General features: G+C 53.5%; 6 protein-coding genes across 6 annotated transcripts; 1 reads left to right on the forward strand and 5 right to left on the reverse strand.

The window, feature by feature from the left end:
- Positions 1-135: 135 nt before the first annotated feature.
- CCM_03168 (peptidylarginine deiminase-like enzyme) lies at positions 136-1,203 on the reverse strand (the record flags this gene model as incomplete). Its single annotated transcript, XM_006668320.1, has 1 exon — positions 136-1,203. The coding sequence occupies one exon, from the start codon at positions 1,201-1,203 to the stop codon at positions 136-138; it is 1,068 nt and encodes a 355-aa protein (XP_006668383.1).
- A 1,209-nt stretch (positions 1,204-2,412) lies between these two features.
- On the reverse strand, positions 2,413-3,989 carry CCM_03169 (alkaline serine protease Alp1; the record flags this gene model as incomplete). Its single annotated transcript, XM_006668321.1, has 4 exons — positions 2,413-2,933; positions 2,996-3,440; positions 3,510-3,851; positions 3,918-3,989. 4 exons carry the CDS (start codon positions 3,987-3,989, stop codon positions 2,413-2,415), a joined length of 1,380 nt encoding a protein of 459 aa, XP_006668384.1.
- A 5,443-nt stretch (positions 3,990-9,432) lies between these two features.
- CCM_03170 (uncharacterized protein) lies at positions 9,433-9,986 on the forward strand (the record flags this gene model as incomplete). The annotated part of the gene is made up of 3 exons (XM_006668322.1): positions 9,433-9,474; positions 9,530-9,665; positions 9,724-9,986. The coding sequence occupies 3 exons, from the start codon at positions 9,433-9,435 to the stop codon at positions 9,984-9,986; spliced, it is 441 nt and encodes a 146-aa protein (XP_006668385.1).
- A 279-nt stretch (positions 9,987-10,265) lies between these two features.
- On the reverse strand, positions 10,266-11,603 carry CCM_03171 (pyridine nucleotide-disulfide oxidoreductase, putative; the record flags this gene model as incomplete). The annotated part of the gene is made up of 1 exon (XM_006668323.1): positions 10,266-11,603. The coding sequence occupies one exon, from the start codon at positions 11,601-11,603 to the stop codon at positions 10,266-10,268; it is 1,338 nt and encodes a 445-aa protein (XP_006668386.1).
- A 911-nt stretch (positions 11,604-12,514) lies between these two features.
- Positions 12,515-14,581, reverse strand: CCM_03172 (G1/S-specific cyclin Pcl5, putative; the record flags this gene model as incomplete). The annotated part of the gene is made up of 2 exons (XM_006668324.1): positions 12,515-14,124; positions 14,197-14,581. The coding sequence occupies 2 exons, from the start codon at positions 14,579-14,581 to the stop codon at positions 12,515-12,517; spliced, it is 1,995 nt and encodes a 664-aa protein (XP_006668387.1).
- Positions 14,582-19,483: 4,902 nt separating this feature from the next.
- On the reverse strand, positions 19,484-23,033 carry CCM_03173 (ATP-dependent RNA helicase SUB2; the record flags this gene model as incomplete). Its single annotated transcript, XM_006668325.1, has 9 exons — positions 19,484-19,532; positions 19,585-20,203; positions 20,256-20,666; positions 20,875-20,992; positions 21,151-21,231; positions 21,319-21,341; positions 21,451-21,796; positions 22,387-22,917; positions 22,989-23,033. The coding sequence occupies 9 exons, from the start codon at positions 23,031-23,033 to the stop codon at positions 19,484-19,486; spliced, it is 2,223 nt and encodes a 740-aa protein (XP_006668388.1).
- Positions 23,034-23,254: the final 221 nt, after the last annotated feature.

Consider the following 23,254-nt stretch of genomic DNA (forward strand, 5'->3'; position numbering starts at 1 on the left):
GCAGGCAAATTCTCAAGAACGCGTTCGCTCATTGAAGGATCTCAACGTTATCTAGAACCTCGGCGGCAGGCTTTAGTTGCCTTGAAACGGTCGGATACAGGTGCCGACTGCGTGGATAATAGAGGAATAGAGGAACTATGGGAACATGGGGATTTCTTGCGTCGCCGCATGAGGTCCGCCTCCCAAAAGTGGCAGTTCCTCCATCAGAACGGGGTAGATCCTTCTCTCGTCGCCAAAGACCGTTTGCGCCACTCGAATGGCGGCAGCATCATGAGCCGGATCGCCAAATTGTGGCAGAATAACGCCTCCATTGACCAGCACATAATTGACGTAGCTTCGAACAGCAGGATCATCCCCGAAGCCGCCCGCCGAGAAGAGCTCCGGGTCGGGTTCCTCTATCTCGATAATCTCCATCGGACGACCCTTTGTATCAACCTCATTTTGTAGCATCTCAAGAGCTTCTTCATAGACGGTGGTCCTGACACCCGGCGTGACCTCATTGGCTTTGCTCAGTAAGACGACACCTGGCCTAGCGAAACGGGCTAGGGCGTCAATATGGCAGTCCTTGGCGTCGGCGCCCGGTTTGCCAGGGATCCAGATGACCTTTTCGGCTCCAAGAGTACGTTGAAGCTCTTCTGTAACATCTTGACGACTCTTGCCTGGATTTCTGTTGTCATTGATGATTGAGCTTTCCGTCGCCAACAGAGTTCCTTCACCGTCCGCCTCGAGGGCACCACCTTCGGTCACAATGGAGGTCTCAATCCGCTCGATTGAGACGTCTTGCAGGAACGTTCTCGCCAGGTTCGTGGTCGTGGCAGTCGGGTATCGACCTCCCCAGCCATTAAAGTTCCAATCAAGGCCAACAAGGCTAATGTCTGTTCCAGACTTGATGACGAAGGTTGGGGCCATGTCTCTCTGCCATATGCCCAATTCTGCGCCTTCAATACGGTGCAGCCTGATTGGGAACGGTGTATCGACTTTGGCAAAGTATTTCTCAGCCTCGGTAATGCGCTCATTGCCCACAAGAAGAGTAACGGGCTCAAAGTTGGCGATGGCTTCAGCAATGTTTGACACTTCTTGCGTGGCCCTTGCCAACCTTTCAGGATGATCCTTGAGAACCCCCTCTAAGCCAGGCCAGGCGAGAAGTACCTCCTTGTGCGGAGCCCATTCTGCGCGACGCTGAAGCTTGGATTCGTTGGCCATGACTTGGGTTGCGAAATGATGTGAGAGGTGCGTGAGAGGTGCGTGAAAACAATACAGGACAGTGAGGGATGTGGTGCTGTTCGGTTGTGTCAATGCGGCGGTTGTAGGGGATTATATAGCTCAAGTAGTTTCAGGTGAGTTTGGACGTGACATGTGAACGAGTACAGACTGACGTATTCATGCATTGCATCATGCAATGTATTCAGTTTGCGGCAAGATACTGCCAGCGGTAGATCGCAGTACTGGTGACAGCCGACGATATCCCATGCCGAGACACGGCTGAACTGGAACATGGCTACCATGATGTAATACGAGACGCAGCCGAAAACCAGTTGGGGTGATGTTCCGGGTCGTGGATGCCTGACCTCAGTGTAACTAGAAAAAGCTCGCAAGAAAACATCTCCATGGTAGGTAGGATTGGTGAAGCGGGGTACGGGCTGGCAACCGCTCTGCGAGAAGCGCCTCTCTGATGTATTTATTTGCGCGAAATATTTGAGGAATTATTGATGTACCCCTCGTATTCAATAGGGGGTTGCGCTTCTAATTGCAGGAAGGTATGGGCGTAGTAAGGGCCTAGTTCCGTGACCAATTCGTATAGGATTGTAGCGAGCAGCATGAGCTTGCGGCACTCGAATAGGTTGCGTAGCCGCATGTCTTATCGGCGGGCTCAATCAGAATATCTAAGATAATCCACCCCTTCCATCTGTTTAATCATCTTCCCCCGCCTTCTCTTACACACCCTCTCTTCCCCGCCTTGCCCTCAACTATTCTCGTTGGAAAGAAGTGCGAGGTCATATATATAACAGTCCATGGTCGAGCATCGCCGGGTGTTGTATCCTTAAAGAACGGAGGTGATTCCCGGCCCGCCTACCGGGAAATTAGTCTGTACTAGGCGAGGGCTCCCGATAGTCACACTTAAAACTGTCACCTTGTTCCAACTGAGGATTCAAATTTGTCAACAACGCGCTGTTACTAACTACCTTTCTATGTTGAATAGGGGGTAAATTCTAGTACATGTGCCAATTCTTTCCCTTGCTTCTCCGCCTCCCTCTCGGGCTCTCACTAATGGAACCAACAAGGCACACATAGGATAAGAGGTGAAGTTGTTGTATTGTGTAAGTTCTATCTGGTTGTATGGTACGGACATGTTGCCGGATATACTGGGTGACGGGAGATCGTTCTTCCGGCTTCCGGGCCGTCTGTCATCACTCACTGCGCGCCCTCGGGCAACTCGCGGCCGGGCTCAAACACCACGGTGCCGGCATCCAAGGCCGGGGCGCCATTGTAGGCAACCAAGTTGACCGTGTTGGCCGGCAGGTTGCTGGCCTTGCCGGGCGTGCCGAGCGCTTTGATCCTGTCCGTCAGGTCCTTGGCCGTGCGGAAATTCTGCACGGCGCACAAGTAGAGCGCGATGCCGGCCACGTACGGCGCCGCCAGCGATGTTCCAGAAGTTCGCACCGCTCCTGCCTCCTTGCTCGAAATGGTCAGAACGTCTGTTCCCGGGGCCAGAATATCCACCATTTTTCCATGGTTGGAAAAATCGGAAAACTTCCAGCTCTTGTCAATAGCGCCGACTGTGAGTGCATTCGGCGCCGAGCCGGGTGTTATGGATTCCGACTCAACTGTCCCGAAGGCATTGCCCGCCGCAGCGATGGTGAGAATTCCAAGTCGAAACGCAGCCTCTACGGCTGAATTGATTGGCGAAGGGCCATTGGGGTTGGCTCCGCCCGCTTTGAAGTAGTCAGCCTTTTCTGTTTTCCAACAACTCGGCTTCTGTTTCTTGTGTACGTACTCTGTGACACGTTGATGACGGCTTTGCCAACTCGCCCACGGTCGACAATGTCATTAACCGCCCAGTTGATACCACCAAGGATTGATGATTCGGTAACTCTCTGCTGGGCACTAGAGATTCGAACATTGATAATCTCGGCTTTCTTGGCAACTCCATAGGTTTTCGAGGCCAAAACGCCAGCAACCATGGTTCCGTGGGGTGTGGGATTATCAAAGTTGCCGTCAAAGCTGTATCCCTGGGTCACTCGGCCTTCGAATTCTGGGTGAGAGCTTTGGATGCCACTATCGACGACGTACCCGAATGTTCCCTTTCCAGCAGTGTCGTCATACCGATACAAGGTAGCTGCCGGGCCTCGATTAGAGATTGATGCTAGGCCGTAGTCTGAATTATCCTGTCTGACCAAGACGAGCTCCTTCCCGGCTTGATCGGGCACAATACTGTCAACCTAAATGCTTCGAAGTTAGCAACAGGATATCACGCGTAGAGTAGAGGTTGGTGTGCCATGGCGATGTACCTCGGCAAGATTTTGGATCTTTGCGATGGTGTCATTATCAAAGGTGCCAGAATAGCCCTGAAAGTCTCCGATAGAATAAGTATCCTCAATGCCGGCGAGGTCAAGCTCTCTGCGGCCGAGAGAGTTGCTGTGTATGTTGCGAGCCTGTGCGATGTGGAAATCAACACTGCGCGCCGAAATGCCCTCCTTGAGAACGACAATATATTTCTGCTCTTCAGCAGCTCCCACGAGGGCTGATGAGTATAGAGCCGCCGTGAGAATGGTCAAGAGTTTCTTCAAAGCTGGCATCTTGTCGTGTACAAACTGGTACTCTGCGTAAAAGGTAATGTGTAGAGGATGGTTCTTGGAGCTATGGTGTGTGTTTGTGTAAAGAAGCGAAGGTCATCGGCAGTAATGTCATCTTTATACTTTTGAGCCTATGAGCGACTCGTTGTACGAGTCACCTCGTGCTACAAGTAACTCGTTCTGCGAGCGACTCATTGCAGTATTGTCCTTGCCAATGTGAGTCTGTATCAACGAGTCGAGTATGTGTCATTCATCAAGTGAAATACCCATATAGCATTGCTTTCAGCGTTGTGTTACTCTTGGCATATAAAGTCGCAGACTATAGAAGCTACTTTTTGCTGAGCTGCTTTATAGATGGGCGTGAGTCGGAAAGATGACAATACATCTCTATTATGATCGGGCTTATATAGTGAATTAGCTTTTTCAAGTCAATAAACCGCGAAAAAAGTTGCCACGATTTGTATTCAAGCTCTCAAGTCTGAACAATGTATGGCGTATACTACTATATTGCCGTAGGGCTACTCTACTTACTAATAAGCGAATTTATTACCACTACATATACATTTCAATTGACAACGATTTATTTACATGCCCTCGCCTAGTACAGACTAATTTCCCGGTAGTATTATACCGTCGTATCATATTATCCAAGTTGTCTGTCATTTTATACACAAGTATAGATTATAGTGGTGATTAGAACTGACTCTGGACACACTAGACAGCCTTGGCGGCGAATAAGTCTAGACTCATACCGCAACCATTCAATTTTACCCGTTATGATATAGGGAATAAGTTTGCTTTATGTACAGAGTCAGTACATCGGCCGTGTTACCATGGCTCCTGGAGTAACGATTCGACGGGTAACTAGGGTCTCGAACTGGTCGGCAAGCCAACGAATCAGCTCTGCCATTATCCACTGCCCCGTTCCTAATCGGGCTGCTGCGATAGTTACTGTTGAACAGTACTTAAGGTCAAATTCATGCCAGTAAAGTGTGGATCCCGCTTTTGCTGCAACGCGATACCACGTTGCTATGGAGCGTCGTTATGGTTACATAAGACAGCAGCATAGCTAACATAGCATAGAGGAATAATAGAACGCGAAGATAATAGGGAAATTAGCCTTACATTAGATAAAGCTATGAGGGATAAATAATCACTTTATATATCCCGATTCCTAGCCTTAGGCCACGTTATTTGGAGTTATAAGGCGACGCTTTGTCTTAGGTTCCCTGAGGTTATTGCCTATCTACGCTTATCGTTGGTGTGGATAAGATAAGCCCTCTTATTGGGTATTGAGGCAGTGCTCTGTGATAGTTGCAACGTTCATGGGGTCAGGGGGGATCCAAAACAAGGCTGTCATTTCTCCTCTTCTTCAAGTCAGAAAAGGCGATATGATATATCTCGGCTATTTTGCCTTCGCTATTTGATATACCGGAGGCTCGAGGAGGGGATGCCTGGCCCGCAAAGCCTGACTCAAGTCAATTGGGAGCGTCTCGGTAAGACACGTTTTGAGTTGAACAAGTGTTTGGTTCATCAGCAAAGGACTGTGCCAAATCTCACGGAATCTATAGCATCCCACTGTACACTCCACTTGCCAAGAGTCTTGTCCATTTATGGCTTTGTTAAATGTGCAGTGGGTGTAACTATCCAAGTAGTCAGCGCGTGCATTGCAAGTATGGGCCTGACATTTATGCCGTCACTAATCATGAACATGCGCTACTCTAGTCACAGGGTCAATTGCACCGGGGGGGAAAGTTTGCTCTTGAATCGTTTTAATTTTCCATATCACAGATTGACCAAGGTTAGTAGTATTTTAGGACATATGCCAGTGCGGCCTCACAACTTCAGCCTAGATAGACCAGAAGGCTACACGTGAGCGCCGCCTGTAGACTGTACAATGAACAAAAGTGCTCGACATCAAACCAATCATCTGTGTTGTTCAATGGGTAAAGAATGCGGGCCTCAACGAGAGGCGGGGAAAAAAGCAATGCTGTAGAAGGTTGTTGAAGACCCTCTTCAATGTAAATGTTGAAAGAAGGGGAGGAATTTTTTTTTTCGTATTTTTTTCTTCTCTGTTTTGGTGTTCAAGAGGAAGAGTTGGCATTCACATGACCCTTATGCCCCGTCGGGTTTTCTTGTCAGAAAGTTGGGAGCGACGTTCGTTATTCAGACGTCGCACGTCCTGAATGTCGACCATCACCACCGGCTTGGGGATGAGAGTGGTCGCCAACGTGGCGGCCGTCAGAGCTGGTGCGGTTGCGGCAACCTTCGCCAGAGTCCGTCGGGACATGGACGGCGGGTTCAGAGGCCAGGATGGCAAAGTTGTTGTTCCCACCGCCGCCGAAAAAGTTCAGCACGGCGTGCCATGCAGTGACGAACCCGTTGGCGACCGTTTTTGCAAAGCCCACAATCTTTTGCCACGCATTTCTAAGCCAGCTGCCAACTGACGCCACCGCACCTTTGAGCCAATTGACAGCTTTGGCGGCAAAATCCGCAACAGCCCCCATGGCAGAAATGAAGACGCTGCCGGCGCCGTCTCGATTGGGTTTGGGCATGTCCGCGATCGTATCATGGCCCGCCTTCCGTATGTTCTCCCACATTTCGTGGGTTTGTTTCTCCTTTGCGTTGATTTGGTCATTGAGATGCTTTTCCCAGGCTTCCGCTCTGATCTCGCCGCTCGCTTTCAGATTTGCCATGCTCTCGTGCACATCATGATACATGCTCGCCACCGTGTGAATGCCGCCATTGGCTATTGAATGCAACTTGTGCCACTCCTCCGTGGCTTCAAAGGCATCTTCAATCTGGTCCCAGGGACCCCCGGTGATGGTGCGGTAATGGTCTTCATGAGCGAGGTGATCATGGAGCAGAATGAAATCCGTCTTTGTCGTGTCACCACTGCGGGACACTGCCTTGTAGAGGTCGATTCTCTCATTGATGACTGTTTTCCAGTCCTTGCGGCGGGGGATGTAGGTGTTATGAGCCATGGTGATGTCTTGCGTAATCTGCGAAGCAGGTGTACAACAAGATGTATGCAGTGGTCTCACGGGGTTGTGATGTGTTGGGGCGGAGTGTTTCTCTGATGCTGGATGGGAGATGAATGGAGTGCAGGAGTGAAGTGATGAGATGGAAGGATGAAAGGTTGAGTTCTCTGGGGATTAGACACAGTTTAAATAGGACGTGAGACGCGTGCAAGCTCAAGGACGCCGTTCCATTCAAGGATCAGTGACGACTCAGCTCACTCCTCTCGCCCTGCGTTGCATACATGCTGCATCGTGTGCAGCGCCTATTTACGACATCAACTTGCTCAGCCAGCCACATTCTGTCTTTCTCGGTGTGAAGGAGAAGCCATACCCAACGATTGAGTCCTGGTAGGTCACCCCCCCATTGTCGTTTGACAAAGGCCGTAGCAGCTACGACGTGTATCGACGACAGGCCGCGGCGAAAGAGTTGTGCATTGGGCATTTATACGATGCCGAGGCGGGATACTTTAGCAATGACCGGCCGTCATGGCTGCTTTGTGCCTTGTCCAGCCCGTTGCCGACTCTTTCTCACCACTTGTTTTCACCATTTGTTCTCACGACGCAGTCCATTTGTTCTCACGATGCAGTCCATGGCTCCATATAACTCATCCGTACACCGTACACCGTGTCAGACGACAGGTGGTATGGCACCTTGTTATGTCGGATAAAAATGATGAAGACAAAAGCCAAGAGCTGAACTGCACAACGGCGCAAAAGAACCCTGGCAAGCTGGGACAGCCGGTCCTACTTTATTGACATTTGTCTTGGAATGATATGGCGGTTTTAGAAAACTTTGATGTTGATGTACTATTTCAGGTGGGAGGCCATGCGTCGATTCGGTCTGCAGTTGAGTGGTGATGTGTGCCTTTTACTAGCATGTTGCATATCGCATGCTGAATCAAAGCTGCAACGAGTATGCTGTAAACGTGCTCAAAGCAATGTCTCTAAAGCATTACATATAACAGGGAAAGCTGAGATGCGCGTGACTACATTACATGTCTCAGTGGCGGGAACGGTGGGGGCGGCATCATTGGATGATGGATGGACACACTCGGTAGGGAAAGCCGAGGATCATTGCGGAAGATTGCGTGGCTCCGTAGACGAAGGTGCAGTTGGATGCAAGCAGTCACTCATTATTGCTGTTTCAGCTCGCCACTCATCAGGGTGATGCAGGGCTGTGTTGGGCCGAAAGATGGAAGATGGGCGCATTTTCCCATTTTTGGAAGGTGAAGATGGTTGAGAGAGAGAGAAAAAAGACCCAAGGTATGAAAGATGAAGACCTGCCATGTTACATGCTGCAGCCTAACGAGCCTACACATGCTGCGACCATTGGACAGGGCAAGCATGAGGTGTCGCGGAATTAGCAGTAAAAGCGGGATCCACACCATACTACCATGAATTTAACCTTAATTTGCCTAATTTGTAGTAAGTAAAAAGACTGTTCAACACGAGGAGAACGTGTCAGGGCTAGCGCATAGCCCTTGCGCTTGTCGCTACCAACCAGGCACAGAAGCGCCAAGTCGGGAAGCGATGAGAGGTTTAAAAAAAAAGGGAAAAAAAGAAGAAAAAGATCCATCGAGAGTGCGACATGCGACGCTTCCGGCCGGCCGCCAGCAGTCAAAACCGTCGCCGCTAGCAGCGTCAGCTAGCACAGCATTGTACTTTGTACTTATAGGTAGGTCGCGTAGGCGCATGTCTTGCTTTTTTGGCACAGCTCCCCGCCGAGGCTTGATCAGAATAACCAAGCCATGTAACCCACCCCTTCTATCTGTCGTTTGCACTCTTCTGGGTGTATGTAGCCTGTTTGTTGTTGATCATCTTCCCCCGCCTTCTCTTCCCGGGCTTCTCTTCCCCGCCTTCTCTTCCCCGCCTTCTCTTCCCCGCCTTCTCTTCCCCGCCTTCTCTTCCCCGCCTTCTCTTCCCCGCCTTCTCTTCCCCGCCTTCTCCATCTTTCGTCCAAGGATGGCCATCGACGCCTTCCCTCTCTGCTGAGCCGGCAGATCGCCACAGGCTGCAGCATTCAATCCATAACATTCAACCCCAATCACTATAGTACCTGCACCTATGCACTTTTGGCAGAGCGACTAGCACCGAGAGGAGTGAATTATGTCCGTATAGTAAGATAAAGATGAGGACGCAGCCAAGTCAGTGAGCAGTCACGTACTCCTCAGCAAGTCGCCAGAAGAAGGGGCTCTCCTGTATGCCGTGCTTCGGTGCGTCATCAGTTCATGAGTGACTCAGCCAGTCAATAAGCAGTCACGTACTCCTCAGCAAGTCATTCACCAAATGCTCTGCCAACCCCACCTAGCTTTCCAGCTGCCTGTTTGACGGCTGTTTGACCTTGTTGTTTGTCGGCCTGTTTGAATAGCTGTTCGACCGGCTGGTAAACAAGCTTTGAACACGACCCCTTCAGCCTGCGGTACATTCACTCAACTTTGCCCAGCATCTAGCAAACGACCGGAGCAACTATTCAACGCCAAAAATTCAAACCGAACGACAGACCCTTTCCTTGAAGCTTCAACACCATCTGCGATTCGTCTCAGCTTGTGGCGTTACCGAGCGCGACTCTGCAACCTGACAAGCATACCTCGAATCACTCTTCTTCATCCGCAATCAAGATGGAGTTCGCAAAGGATCTGTTGGGCGCCGCTGCAAAAAAGGTAAGAGCACGCAGGAGACACGAAAACTCGCGGCAGTCGCTCAAAATAATCACAGGCTTCAAACTACACCACGGCCCATCCCATCGCTGCCGGTGTGCTTGCGGCAGGAGTTGGCGTAGTAGCCGCACCAGCCCTCGTCGCCGCTCCGATCCTAGGTTTGGCTGGTTTTACGGCCAACGGTATCGCCGCAGGTACGAGTCCACCGAGCATGCTCTTTTGTGTCCAAATGAATAACAACCCCGCACGCAGGTTCTGCAGCCGCCGCCGTGCATGGCGGCATCGGCAATGTAGTTGCTGGCAGTCTCTTCGCCACGCTGCAGAGCGCAGGGGCAGGCGGTTATGGGGTGGCGGTCGTGAACGCGGCTGTTCAGGCCGTTGGCGTCACTATTGCGGCCGGCGGCGCGGTATCGGGACAATCTGAAGAAGCGGGCGACGACGCAAGCGCTTCGGAAGCGTCACCAGGACACTCGGAAGAATTGGCCGACGACACAAGCGTATCCGAGACGATCTGATATCTGGTTGAAAAGGTCATGTCTGCCTCTTGAAGTAGGAGACAATGAGCCAACAGTGTCTTATGCAGGCTAGTCAATGCGAATTCGTAGCTGTTTGTCGCGCACAGTCAGTCACGCAACGTCCTGAACTCTGGATCCCTTCTATTATTCCATTCCCGTTTCTAACTTTGCTGATTGTACAAACCGAAATCAGAGAACAACGTCGGCCCCTCGCCATTGCCATGATCTCTATCATTCTAATCGCCCCTTTTATTTCCCGTCCTCTTTCCCTTTTCGCATCTAGCGGAGGAAGCCCTTGGGGCCGCCCCAGGTGCCCTTAACCATGTAGTTCTTGTATACCCAAGGAAAAAAGTCCTTTTTCAAGTGGTAAAAGGCGCGGTTCGGCACGGCCTGGTCGACACCGAGCGCCGCAAACGTCTCCTTCGGGGTGCCGCCGTACTGGAACTCCGCGAGGAGCACCTTGCCGTACTCAGTCGTGAGCGGGCACGACGTGTAGCCGTCGTACGCCGCCGTCGGGGCCTTGCCCTCCGCCGCGGCCAGCAGGTTCGCCACGAGCACCGGCGCCTGCGCCGTCACCGCCGCCGCCGTCTTGGCCGTCGGCAGGCCCGCGGCGTCGCCCAGCGCCCAGACGTTGGCGTGCGTCGCGTGCCGCAGCGTCGCCGGGTCGACGGCCACCAGCCCGGCGCCGTCGGCCAGCGGGCTGTCGGCGACGAACGCGTGCGGGCCCATCTTGGGCACCGCGTGCAGCAGGTCAAACCGGCGCGTGACCGTCGCCGTCTCGCCGGTCCGCGCAAACACGGCCCGGTCGCCGTTGACCTCGACGAGGTCGTGCTGGAAGAGGCCCTCGACGCCGCGCTCCCGCCGCAGCGCCTCGAGCGCCGCGCTGTACTTGGGCACGCCAAACATGGCCGGCAGGGCGGTGGCGAACGCGATGCGAATGTCGGATGCGGCGGTGTCACCGGCGCTGTACCGGCCCGCGCGCCGCCAGTGGTCCAGCGCCAGCCACATGACCTTTTGCGGCGCGCCGGCGCACTTGATGATGCCGGCGGGCTGGGTGAAGAGCGCCTGGCCGCGGCGCAGGCGCTCGACGGTGCCAAAGACCTTGTCGACGCCGTCGTACCCGTACACGGTCGAGACGGGCAGGTCGGGGTCGGCCAGCGCCTCGGGCAGGCCCTTGATGGCGCCGTAGTCGACGCGGATGCCCGGGCACACGACGAGCTGCTCGTACTGCAGCCGGTCGCCCGAGGCCAGGGTGACGGCGTTCTCCGCGGGGCTGAATCCCCGCACGGCCTGCGGGTACAGGGTGAGCCGCGGGTCTCGCAGCACGTCCGTCATGCGCAGGCGGAGGTCGTCCTTGTCCTTGAGGCCGCCCCCGACGAGCGTCCAGCCGGGCTGGTAGTGGTGCCACACGGCCGGGTCGACGACGGCCACGTCCCCGCGCGCGTACTGCCCGCCGCGCAGCAGCTGGTGGCTCACGCTCGCGCCGGCCGTGCCGCCGCCGACGACGACTACCTTGTGGCTGCGTGCGGTGCCAGTGACCGTCGCTGTCGACAGCGTCGCTGCACCCCGTGCCGCCGCGACGCGCGAGAGTACGGCGCCGGCAGAACGAGCACGCATCACGAGTGTTTTGCGCGAGACGCGACTTGTGGATGGGTTGGACACGGGTGGGCGGGCAGGCACGCGACAGCAGACTAAGAGAGATAGATGTACGATGACGAAAAGTGCAACGACGTCGATTCGTGCTACCCGTGTGCTTCAGGTGACCGCCAACACAAAGAAAAGGTGTGTTTGGTACATGGAAAAGGAAAAAAATTGACGAATTGCAACGCCATTTCATTCATCAGACGAGTCTATTTTTTTTTTTGCCTTTCCCCAGCGTTACCCTTTTCAGAACGCCCTGTATCAATTGCGTGATTTCAGCCTCTTCTCCACCATGGAGATGCCGATGAACCGCACGGCTCGTCGGCACACCGACTCATGGCCATCAAGCCGCACGTTTGTGCATCCCGAGGTCAACCCATCACCCGTTTCAACTAGTCAAACAGTGAAGCCAATCGTCTATATTCGTACAAGTATCAACGACTCTACATCATCCCCTTTTCCTCAACGAGACTATTCATCGCTAATCATCATCCTATATCATGTCCGGATCCTTGGACGATACATGCAATTATTAATTTTCTTGACCTTTTGACGCTTCAACCAAAACCGTGGGCGGCCTGGTGCGACCGTCATGATGCGCAGGACAAGCCCAGGTTCCATCAACGCGCTGGCGAATCAAGACGAAAAGGAGCTTCACCAAGGCGTTTTGGTATCGCAGAAAAGCACCAGCTGCCACGACTCCGTTCTCCATCCCAGAATAAAACAAGTATAACAAGTATAACAAGAAAGTGTTGTGTCAGGAACAAATGGAACAGATAATACGGATGCTAGATATTGCGACGGTATAGGAACACCTGCGTCGCATATAGCCTTTCAGCATGTGTGTGGACCATTATAGGTATTATAGTAAACCATCTTATCAAGCTCTAGTTCAAAATGCCCTCCCAGATACCCGTACCCCGATCAAGGACTGAGCGAGCATTGGTAGTCTGGAAGCCTGTGACGGCTTCAGTAGAGCAGCACGCTCTTTTGTGGGTAGAAGCCATGTTCCATGAAACTTCGGGGGTGGGGTAGGCGCCATGTAGGAGGTGGCGGACATTCTCCTGGAGGCAGTCGTCCATGAGCGCAGGACGGGTGCGCTTGCGGCTCACGCGAGCAATAGGCGTAGAGTCAGCAGAGTGCAGATCCTGGTGGTGGAGGTCCTGCAGAGCGCGGGCGGCATCGCAGACGGGGTCTCTAGCCATCTCTTCGAGGTTCTCTTCGCGACTGGCCATAGGGGTATCGAGGCACAGGCCGCCAAGCTTCGCAACCGGGCCGGTGTGCGATTCGGGCGACGACGAAAAGGTTTGCTCATCAAAGTCTTCGGGAACGGAGGGAACAGTCGGCTTCTGGCAGGTTCTCTCATTCATCGCCTTGGCCGCACGGAATCGCGACGAAGCCATCAACTTGGAGTTGAGGGTCGCGCTAGCGAGGGACGAGACGGACGAAATGGAAGAGGAGCGGGAAGACCGAGAGACATCCGAAATCATGGACTCGGGAGATGAGGCTGTGGAGACAGAGTTGGCTAGGGAAGAGCGGCGAGGCACGCAGTAGCTCTGAGGAGACGAGGTCACCGAGCTGGGAAGGCGGTCGAGGTGGTGCGTGCTAGTGACCGAGCTGGCTTGGGCCATGGCCAGGCACATGGCGCTAGGTTTCTTGTAGGAGCCCACACTCACGGCAGGAGTGCAGAGACCATTAGTCCGAGGGGTCAGACGAGGAGTTGGAAGAAGACCAAGAGCAGGGGCAGGGCGGCCGGCAAAGTAGGCAGGGGCGTCCATAGGCTCCGCAGCCGCTACGGGAGCGGAGGTGAAAGCCTTGGGGGTAGCATCGACGGCAGCGATGAGAGCAGCACTCGTAGGAGGGTTGAGGATACTGCGGGGAGAGAGAGCGCAGAGATCACTGCGCTTAGGGCTCGCGTGGGGGAGTAGACCATCAATGTTGGTCAGTTCCGGGTTGAGTCTAAGAATCAGATTCCTCCACTCGATACTCTGCTGGGACACGGCTTGGGTCGGGCCGGGCGAGGGGGGCGAGGGAGGAGGGGTGTACTTGAGAACAATCTCAGTCCAGCGCTGGAAAACATCTTCCGCAATATGCAGCTTCCAGTTGACAGCGAGGAGGAAAGAAATTTCGTTCTGATTGATCTCATTGGTGTTGAGGCCAGAAATCTTGCTCCAGGCCCGAGCGGAGTAGTTGCGGTCCTGGAGGTACTTGGAAGCGAGAATCAAGGCAGCGAGGAACATGCGGCGACCGCATTGGAGGGCGCGGTCAGCATGGCGATCCTCAGGCTGCTCCATGGTGAAATTGTACTTGGGAACATGGGGTTTGATGAGAACAAGATAATACAGAGCGACCTGGAGAGTCGAGTAGCTGGTGCGCGAGCGGCGCAGAGTCTCTTGAATAAAGGTGCGCAGAGGCAAGACTGCCTTGCTACCGAGCTCGGAACGGCATGCTGCCGAGGAAAGGGGCCAAATTGCCTCGACGATTTGTGTCGACGAGTCTGTAGGGGTGATTGTGTGAGAGGAGAGTTCTGAAGAGGAGATGTAGCAAACGGTATTGCACAAAAACATACCAACAAGAGAGTCGACAAAGTTGACCTTGCGGTCACACTGTCGGACAAGCGAGGGAAGGCAGGCGCCTCGAGCGCGCAACCCAGAGCCGGAGCGGCGTGGGTTCTGGCGCAGCTCCTTGGGGAGAGGCTCAGAAATGAGGGCCTTGGTGGGAGCACATCGATAGTTGACCGTCTGGGCAGGCAGGGCGTGGGTGGTGCGGTGGTAGGGGTCGCAAGAGTCGGAGTCGGAAGTAGACGAAACAGAGGTGTCATCAGAAGATTGAGAAGCCGTGTCAGACCAAGTCGAGTTGGCGGACGAGACGGAAGAGGTCAAGATGTTGTTGTAGGTGGCATATTGGTTGTGGATGGAGACGTAGGTCGGCGAGATGGCATTGTCGACCTGCATCTTGAAGGATGTATATATTGTATATGACGGGGCTTGAAAGGGGTGTGTTGGTTTTCAAGCCGTATATCGTGTTACTCCAGTCGCCGTCTGGCTATGTGAAACCGAGAGACGAATCGTGAATTACCGTTGAGCAAAAGTTCAGAGTTACCGTGACGAAGTAGAGCTAGCCGATGTGGAAGCATGAGAAGATGCTACTCAACATGAGCTGTGTCCGGGGCGTGCAGGATAAGAAGAAAGCTAGATGTCGGGGCCAACAAAGGCTTTCTTGGCAATGACGATGGGACCGGTAGACGAGGCAGAGACGGCGACTGGGATAGTTGTGTAGGGTGCAAGAGGCATTTCGTCAAGACTGTATAATCTGAAGAAAATGAAGTTGAAGGGTATGGAAGACTGTTTTAGATCAAGTCAACCATTTGGCGGGAAGAAGTAACACAGAGATGATCGAGTCAGAAGCTGGTGATTCAGCAGAGGACTGGTGTTGCGTGGTGGCGAGGGGCGTGGTGAGTGGTGAGTGGGAAACCTGGAGCGACGGCAAGGACGCGACCGTTGGTGATGTGCACGTAGGGGGTGGGCGATGTGCGGCTGCAGGATGACGAAGCGCCGACCAAGAAGGTATTTAACGGAGGGGGGAGGAACGGGTAGTTAGAGATGTGACTCTTTACCGTTGGAGGCCAACAAGGCGAGGCCGATGGCGACAGGCTGGGAGGCGCGGGTGGTGTGTGGATACCGGAGGCGGCTGTGTGACTCTTTTGCACGGGTGGCAAAAGAGGCAGAGAGAGAGCGTGAACCCAGTGGAGGGTGGGTGCGGGTGGTGGCCAGGCGGACGCTGAGCGGCGCAGCGAGGCACAGTACTAGCCAAGGTAGTCCCTAGGAGAAGAGCCGGTAGTGGGTGGGCCACAGGCGGTTTCGGAGGGGGCGACTGGTGTCAGCGCTGTTGGGGGGCGAGTCTAGTTAGACAAAGACGCCAGGCACCTTTTGGGCTGTAGGTGGTGGCGGCAGGAAATGGGTCGATGTGAGTAACACGATAGTAATAATAAAGCGTTCGCTCAGAGTTCTTGCGGGTTTGTCGGTATGACGAGGAAAAGTTGGATGAATTCCCGATGATTCCACCGAGTATTGTCTTTCTTCTTCTTCGCTGCTATCGACGTCCTAGAGGTCGTGTTGGGTTTGACGCGGCTGTGCGCGTTTGCAAAACAATTTTTCCCGTCCCAGTCGCAAGGTACAAGTGAATGTCGCTGCGAGCGTGGTGCGTGGTGCGTGGTTGGCTGGTAAAAATCGAGAAAAGGCGTCCAGCTGGCGGGAAAGCAAGTGCAGTCGTCGAAAGGATGGCGCCGGCGAGGGGAAATAACGAGTACAGAATAAAACAAAAAAAATGTCGATAATATGTCAGAGTATGGCGCCGTGGAGTGGAGAGATGAACCAAAGCAGACTTCGAGGAGTCGCTGGTCGGTTACAAGACGAGTTCGAACTTCATCGTGACGGCTTTGCAGTTCGATGCGAGGGGGGAAACGAAGAGTCACGACGAGGGTCACGGCTTAGTTTTGAGGAATTGACGAGTGAGAATGACAAAGGCTGGGGGGGGGGCCTCTGTGGTGGGCGGGTGGGTTGCCAAGTACCGCCTGTATGGCTGGTCAGTGGGAAAGATACCTAGCAACACAGAGAGGGGAGACTTGGCTGCGCCAAAGAGTGAGGCAGAAGGCGGTGCTCTTGGTGAGGCCAGACAGTTGAAGGGGGACCGCAAGACTCCCCTTGATTTAACTGGGCTCGACTCGCTACGGCGCTGCGCTCAGAAACAGACTAGCGCCGCTGCCCGCCGCTTCTCGATTGGCCACGGCGAGCCCAGGTGCTCCGCCGGTGGGGTGGGGCACGACCCAGGAAGTGGCCATTTGGGCGTGGCTGCAATGAGGCACCGTGTTTGCGCCAGAATGTCCTTGTACCTGGTAACTACCTCACAGCGCCGCATGTCGGCTGTCGAGCTCTCCTTGCCTAGTTACTTGACAAACCGCTCGTAACTAATATGTAACTCTTCTATTCTTTGATCTGGGGTGTCCTCGTCGCGTTCAACTGTAAAAATGCGCTTCTGTTACAGGCACAGCATCGCGTCAGCCCTCTGCGCCGTCCTGCCTCGCTCTGGCGTATCTCTGGTCTCTGGACATTGGTTGGGCGTCAAAATCGGTGGCGAGCAGCAAGACAACTGTTCAAGTCGGACGCGGCTCATTCAACAACAGAAAATACAAGGCCTGGCCGTCGTTGCCACAGTGGCAGTGGCGAACATGACTCCTCTCATTCACCATGGTGGATGGGATGGGCTGGTACATATTCCCCGCAAGTTATAACTAAGTCGTCGCCAATGTGGACAGTCTGGCGGCGTGTATAAGTCATAAATCGCGTCACCTGGGAGCGAGGGGTTTGCATCAGTCGCCACTGCATGTCGGGCGGGGTACGCATGGTTTTTGCTGTGGCCTGACATCACTGGTTGCTTGGACTTTTCTCTTGTACTCGATACTCTTTGGCAACTACTGTATGGTAAAACATCTTACACTTGGCCGCCACTGCATTTGGCTTGGCGTCATGGGTGAGTACCGGTACATCCGTGGCAACACTGGCAAGTCATGTCAGGGCGTTGACGGCGCTGATACGTTGTGCTTTGTTGGTGCCTGAGGACGCAATCTACTTTCCAGAAGCCCGGTACCCTGGAGTCTTCCGATGAATAGACCTTCACATGATTGAGCGCCAGAAGGAATTGACGGCTTCACGGGTTTTGCTTTCTTTCATTCTGGGTCTGATGCCTTCCATCATCTCCGGGTTTGAGAGCTGCCATGGTGAATAAATCATGTTCGGCCGCTCGGCAGAATCACACGCCTTCTACATCCCGCGCCATAAAGTTGCAGCCGCTGTTGGTAATCCTTGATGGTGAGTGGCTCCCTACATTTCATGGTTCACCGCCTTCCGTATCTGGCCTGAGATGCTTGAAGGCTGGTTGCTTTCGAGAGGGGGCCAACAGAGCACGCGGCGAGAATGGCTGTGGCTTCGAGCCGAACCGGTGGAAACAGCACAAGGCAGCTCTTGCCTATCTTCAGTTTGGGATATACCATTACGGCGTGTGCGATATCTTCTGCTGCGCTCTGTTCAAGATGGCCGGGGCCCGAAGCCACGCAGGTTGTTGTGGGCAGTGATGTGTGGAATTGTCTTGTTTCAGAAAGCTAACTAGTCTAATCGCCGAAATGCTTTGGGTATCAAACGTCATCCAAGTTAATTATGCAAGACTCTTCTACTGATAAGCTCGTTGGCGTGCAAGCAGTGACTGGAAGGAATTCGGCTGCCATGTCTCTGATATCATGCGTCCACTGTCTAGGTAGTGTGTGTCTTGTCCGCCTAGTTACCCTGCCTCTGCTCGTCGGCATGCCTAGGCGCTTTTCTCGCCTTTCTCGCCTTTCTCGCCCGCCTAGTAGCAAAACGTAGCCGGCCTTGAAGATAATGCTTCCAGCCGGCCAGCGTCAAGTTTTCCGGGATCCAAATTACACCCGTGGCACACCGATCCTCCTACAAGCTGCCCTATGTACCAAGCCTGTTCATCAACTGATCCCCTCCGATGATTCAATAGTCATCACCTATCACCTGCGATGGCAATTCAGGGGACAAATACCCAAAATCACCGCCCCCACTCCTAGTTAGGCTCCAACAGCCGCATCCGGGCGAGCCCTGACACAAAAAAGGCAGCCACTGCTAGTTTTATCATAATAATTCACGATGATGGGGATTTGTAGTCATTGGCCACAGCCCGAGCATGCACGTCATTTCTCACCCCGCCTTCTCATGGCTGAATCATATTGGACACCGGTGCGTGCATGGCTAGCACGGGGACGACTTCTCCGGCGACATGTGGCCACTATTCTTAGTCAAAGAATAGTTACGTATGACAAGACAGCCTGAACGGGCGGGCGGCCTGATGGTGTTTTCTAACTAGGTAGTTACTTTGCCACGTAAACCAGGAGCCCCTCGCAATGCTGCCAGCATGTTGCGCTTGGCTCTCACCACCAGGGAAGCCAGACCATGTTCGCTTACTTGCTCACATGTCCTACCAAAAAAACACAGACTGCTCCGGTCATCGGGGACGCGCCCAATTTCAAACAACTCGTAACTTGGGCGTCCGCTAGACCAAATGCAAAAATTATCAAGCCAACAAGAACGAAGCCAGCTTCTTGGTCGGCTCCGATATCCCTCATCGTTAACCACAACAGGCAACCAATCCTGTAGGACATTTTCATGTGATGGCCTGGCTGCAACTCGTGCAAGTCAGAAGAGTCATCCATTTCCATCTCGTGAACTGTCTCCATGCTCTTCACACGGAAAGTAGTCGTAGTAGGCAGCAGGGCCACTGGCCGACTTGGGGCGGGCCGACGGGCACGCGCCGCCAATAAAGCATGAACTAAAATACGTAACCTTCATTCTAGCAACCATGAGCAGCCTGTTTTGCCACTTTGCGACTCTAAGACTTCTGGATAACGGGCTTGCCTTTCGCCTCTTCTCCTGCCTTTTCCTTCTAAGCCTCGGGCTGGCACCATCCTTGCTATGAGGCTGTGAGCGGCACAGATATCGTGACGCTGCCTTCCTTGCACCAGCGCCGATGCCAACCCCTGCTTGCATAGGGAAAACTACGAGGGAAAACTATTGGGAATTATTCCAACATACACACCATATTATCAATTTCGCAATTCAGTCTCAGTGTAGATTAACCTAGCAAATCCTAAACGATACAACACTTGCAAAACCGCATACATACAAATCATTCCTCTTTTTTCACCTGTTTCCCGGTTTTCTTGATTCCCAATAGATATGGATAGGCAGACCCATTCCCAGCAATGGTCGTCGCATCATGCAACCTAATAGAGGGGCGGTCATCTAAGAAGCCATGTAGGTGCTGGCATCAACACCCTCCTTGGGAAACTCGCTGTCGTCTCGTTAGAACAGACATCTACTCTCACAGAAAAGGCATTACTTACGGAAGAGCGACCTCAAAGCGCTTTTCAATCTCGCCAAGAACCTTTTGGTCATCCTCGCTGCTGATGAACGAAATGGCGAGACCCTTGGTGCCGAAGCGACCAGCACGACCGACACGGTGAAGGTACGAGCTGGCATCAGCGGACAGGTCGTAGTTGATGGCTAGGTTGATACGCTCAATGTCAATGCCGCGACCAAATACGTCAGTGGCAACGCAGATACGCTTCTTGAATTCCTTGAACTCCTTGTATCGACGGATGCGCTCCTCCTGGCTGACGCCCGAGTGGACAGCAATCGAGGGGAAGTTGCATTCGCGCAGCAGCTTGTCCAGCTCCGTAGCGCGGACAGTACTCCTTACAAAGATGATGACCTGGTTGAATTGCAGCTCATCGAGGAGGTCATTGAGCTTGCGATTCTTCTCTTTCTCATCAAGCTTGATGTAGTACTGCTGCAGACCGTGCAGAGTAAGTTTGGTGTCCTCATCAACGTAATGCTCGGTAGGGTTCTGCATGAACTTTTTGCAGATAGGCTTGACCTCCTCCGACAGAGTCGCGGAGAACATCATGACCTGCTTCTGGTGGGGAGTAGCGCGGAATACGTCCTGCACATCAGTGCGCATATCTATGTATTGTTAGTCTTCTCGTCGCATTGATGTTGCCCAAATTTGGCGTACCGGGTTGGTCGAGCATCTTGTCGCACTCGTCGAGAACAAAGATGCGAACGCTGCCAAGGCGCAGAGCTTTGTCGCGGACAAGAGCCTTGAGACGGCCGGGAGTGCCAACAATGATGTGAGGGCAAGTGTCCTTGTTCTTGAGGGTCTCCATGTCGGTCTTGATGGGAGTACCACCATAGAAGACACCGGTCTTGATATCGGGCATGTACTTGCTGAAACGGTTGTACTCATCGCGGATCTGGTAGGCCAGCTCGCGAGTGTGGCACATGACCACAACCGAAACCTCGCCGTTGACAGGCTCAACCTGCTGCAGGGTCGCGAGCACAAAGACGGCAGTTTTGCCAAGACCAGACTTGGCCTGGCAGATGATATCACCACCGAGAAGAGCCTGGGGAATGCAGGTTTGTTGGACTGTCGATCGAGGGAAGGTTAGAAACTTGTATTGATAAGTGGAAACGAAACGAGTGGCGTGCGGGTCAAGGATAAGTCCGTCCATCGGCGCATTGCAGTCGCAAACATGAAATCACATGCATGGCCAAACAGCACAGTCCTGTTGGGCGCAGATACCAACGATCTGGTTCAAGGTCTTGTCGCGTGTCTGGCTTTCCATGTACCATACCAAGATCCATGTCAATGTGCCATTGCACATCAACGGGGTTTGCCTTGCCGCTTTTCTCCAACGGTCTGCTTGACGTCTTGGACCTAGACGTTCTACCACCAGGACTGGTCGCGCTTCGCTTGGAACGTTGTTTTGCTCAAACAATGACAGCGAAGGGAGTCGCCCAATGCGACTGGGTGCTTCTTCTTCGAAAGAGGTGACAGGTAATATACTTGCTAGCCTCAGTTTGAAGCAGCGCATTCAATTGTGATAGGATTGGGACCATATTTCAGGTACGCCAAGATCCACGGCGTCGATCCGAAAGGCCGGAAGGCCGTCAATATAGTCATCTACAGTCTTGCTTTCTTCCAAGCGCGACTGGATGCTTCAAGCCATTGTGAATTGCCTTGAAGACCCCCAAACAGTGAGAGCTGCTGTTGCGCGCAAATTGCGAGATGGACGGACACTTGCCTCTTCCGTCTTCGTTCCTTTGTATCAAGAAAGGAGGAAGACAGCGAGGAAAGAGGGGAGGGGGAGGGAGATATTGATGCTTTGTTTGTGGGTAATTAGAATGTGTGCGATGATATCAAGACTGACCCTCCGATGGATGCTCGAAACCGCAGTCTCCGATGGCGCGCAGAAGCTCGGGCTTCAGCAGAAAGTCACGGAAACCGGTGGAGTGGATGCCGACGTAGCTACCCTTCTTGTCGACATTGCTATTGGCGGCAAGCTCGCCTTTTTTAGTCGCTGTGTTGGCGGTCTCGTTGGCACCAATCTCCTCGTCGGAGTAGTCAATGAGATCCTCCTCGTGAGACATGATGAGCGGTGTTTCGTGTGGGTAGATAGCGACGGATCTTTCGGAGATCAATTCCGAGCGAAATTCTCGGAAAATCGACAGGCTGCGTTTGCGCACAGATCGTTGAGGCGACGAAAGTGGTGTCGGCTAGCGGCGCGAGAGTGGGAAGTAGGAGAATGAAAAGCCTGCGTTTGTGTTTGTTGTTGGTGGCGAGACGTGTTTATTGACGAAAACCGAAGGGGAAAATAGTCAAAGCGACAGAGTGGCAAGAAAACAGTCAATATGAGGTGTCAAAGAGTTGGGGAGAGAGAAGAAGAAGGAAAAGGAGTATGTTGGAGTAGAGAAGCAGCGAGATTTCTGTCAAGCTGCTCTGGAGACGATGGGCTGATGGAGGGGAAGGATGGGGGAGCCTGGTTGTTTAAAGGGCATGCGAGGGAGAGCAGCGCCCTGCTTCGGAGCATGGACCTCCTGGAGCGGAGTCACGTGATATTTACGGCGAGCCCGTCGCGTCCAGGTCACACAAATGGGATTGGCGGAAGTTAGGTAATCTGTACGCACGCTAGGCTGCGATGGGCAAATCCGTACTTGTCAACGAATAGCGTTGTATTTAACAAGATTTGGATTTCGCCGCTCGCATTAAGAATTCGCAAATCTAGCTTATTGTGCGACGCAGCATGGCCAAGGCAAAAGTGCCGCTCGGCGTGCAAAATAGACACATCTATACGAGAGCATCCTACCTCTACCAAGCCGCTGCCTTTCTTGCGACCGCTTCCCTGCAGCCCAGCACTGTCAACGACACACCCAACAGCGTACGAGCAGCAGCCAACAGCAGCAGGCCAGGGTACGACGACACCGCCGCCGCCGCTTCGGATCTCCCAGCCCAGCCAGCGAGCCACGGAGCCGCCGACGACGACCAGAAACAGCAGCAGCGCGCCCTGCGCAACATGTCGCGAAGTCTTCTCGCCGACATGCGCGCCGTCACCCGCAAGGTGCTGATCCGGCCGTGTCCTGTGATGAAGCGCAGCGTCTGCCGGTACTGCGACGCGCTGCTCATCGAGGGCCGGTCTTGCGACGCCTCGGTCGGCAGCGCGAGCAGGCGCAAGCCATGGGCCACTGACGTGCTCACCGTCCGCTGCCGCGCGTGCGCCGGCGTGAAGCGCTTCCCAGTAGGCGAGACAACAAATAGAAAAGGCGGCGCGCGGAGGAGGAAACTTGCTCGCGGAGGAGGACACGGCCAGGAAGCAGACGTGGCGGCGGAAGAGACGAGACTGACAACGCAAGGAACGTGATGCGTGGTGTGATATGGAGAATATTGGATGTTGCGACCTGTCGGATGGACGAGAGAGAGAATGCATAGAAACGAATGATACCCGGCGCAAGCCATTAAAATAGCTTAAAAATCAAAGTATGCAATGTCATTATCATCATCATCAATGCCTACAGGGCCGTTGCAGTCAACTACTTCCCGCCCTCTTTGACACTCTCTTCACCCAGTACCCGACTAGCCGCCATAAATCTGTGTCGTATCAGTGATTTATTTTTCGCGAGGCCGCTCACAACCAGAATGCGAGAAAAGAGTACTCACAATGCTCCGTGCCAGCTTCC

The sequence above is a fragment of the Cordyceps militaris genome (genome assembly GCF_000225605.1).
Source record: "Cordyceps militaris CM01 unplaced genomic scaffold CCM_S00002, whole genome shotgun sequence".
Taxonomy (NCBI): Eukaryota; Fungi; Ascomycota; class Sordariomycetes; order Hypocreales; family Cordycipitaceae; genus Cordyceps; species Cordyceps militaris.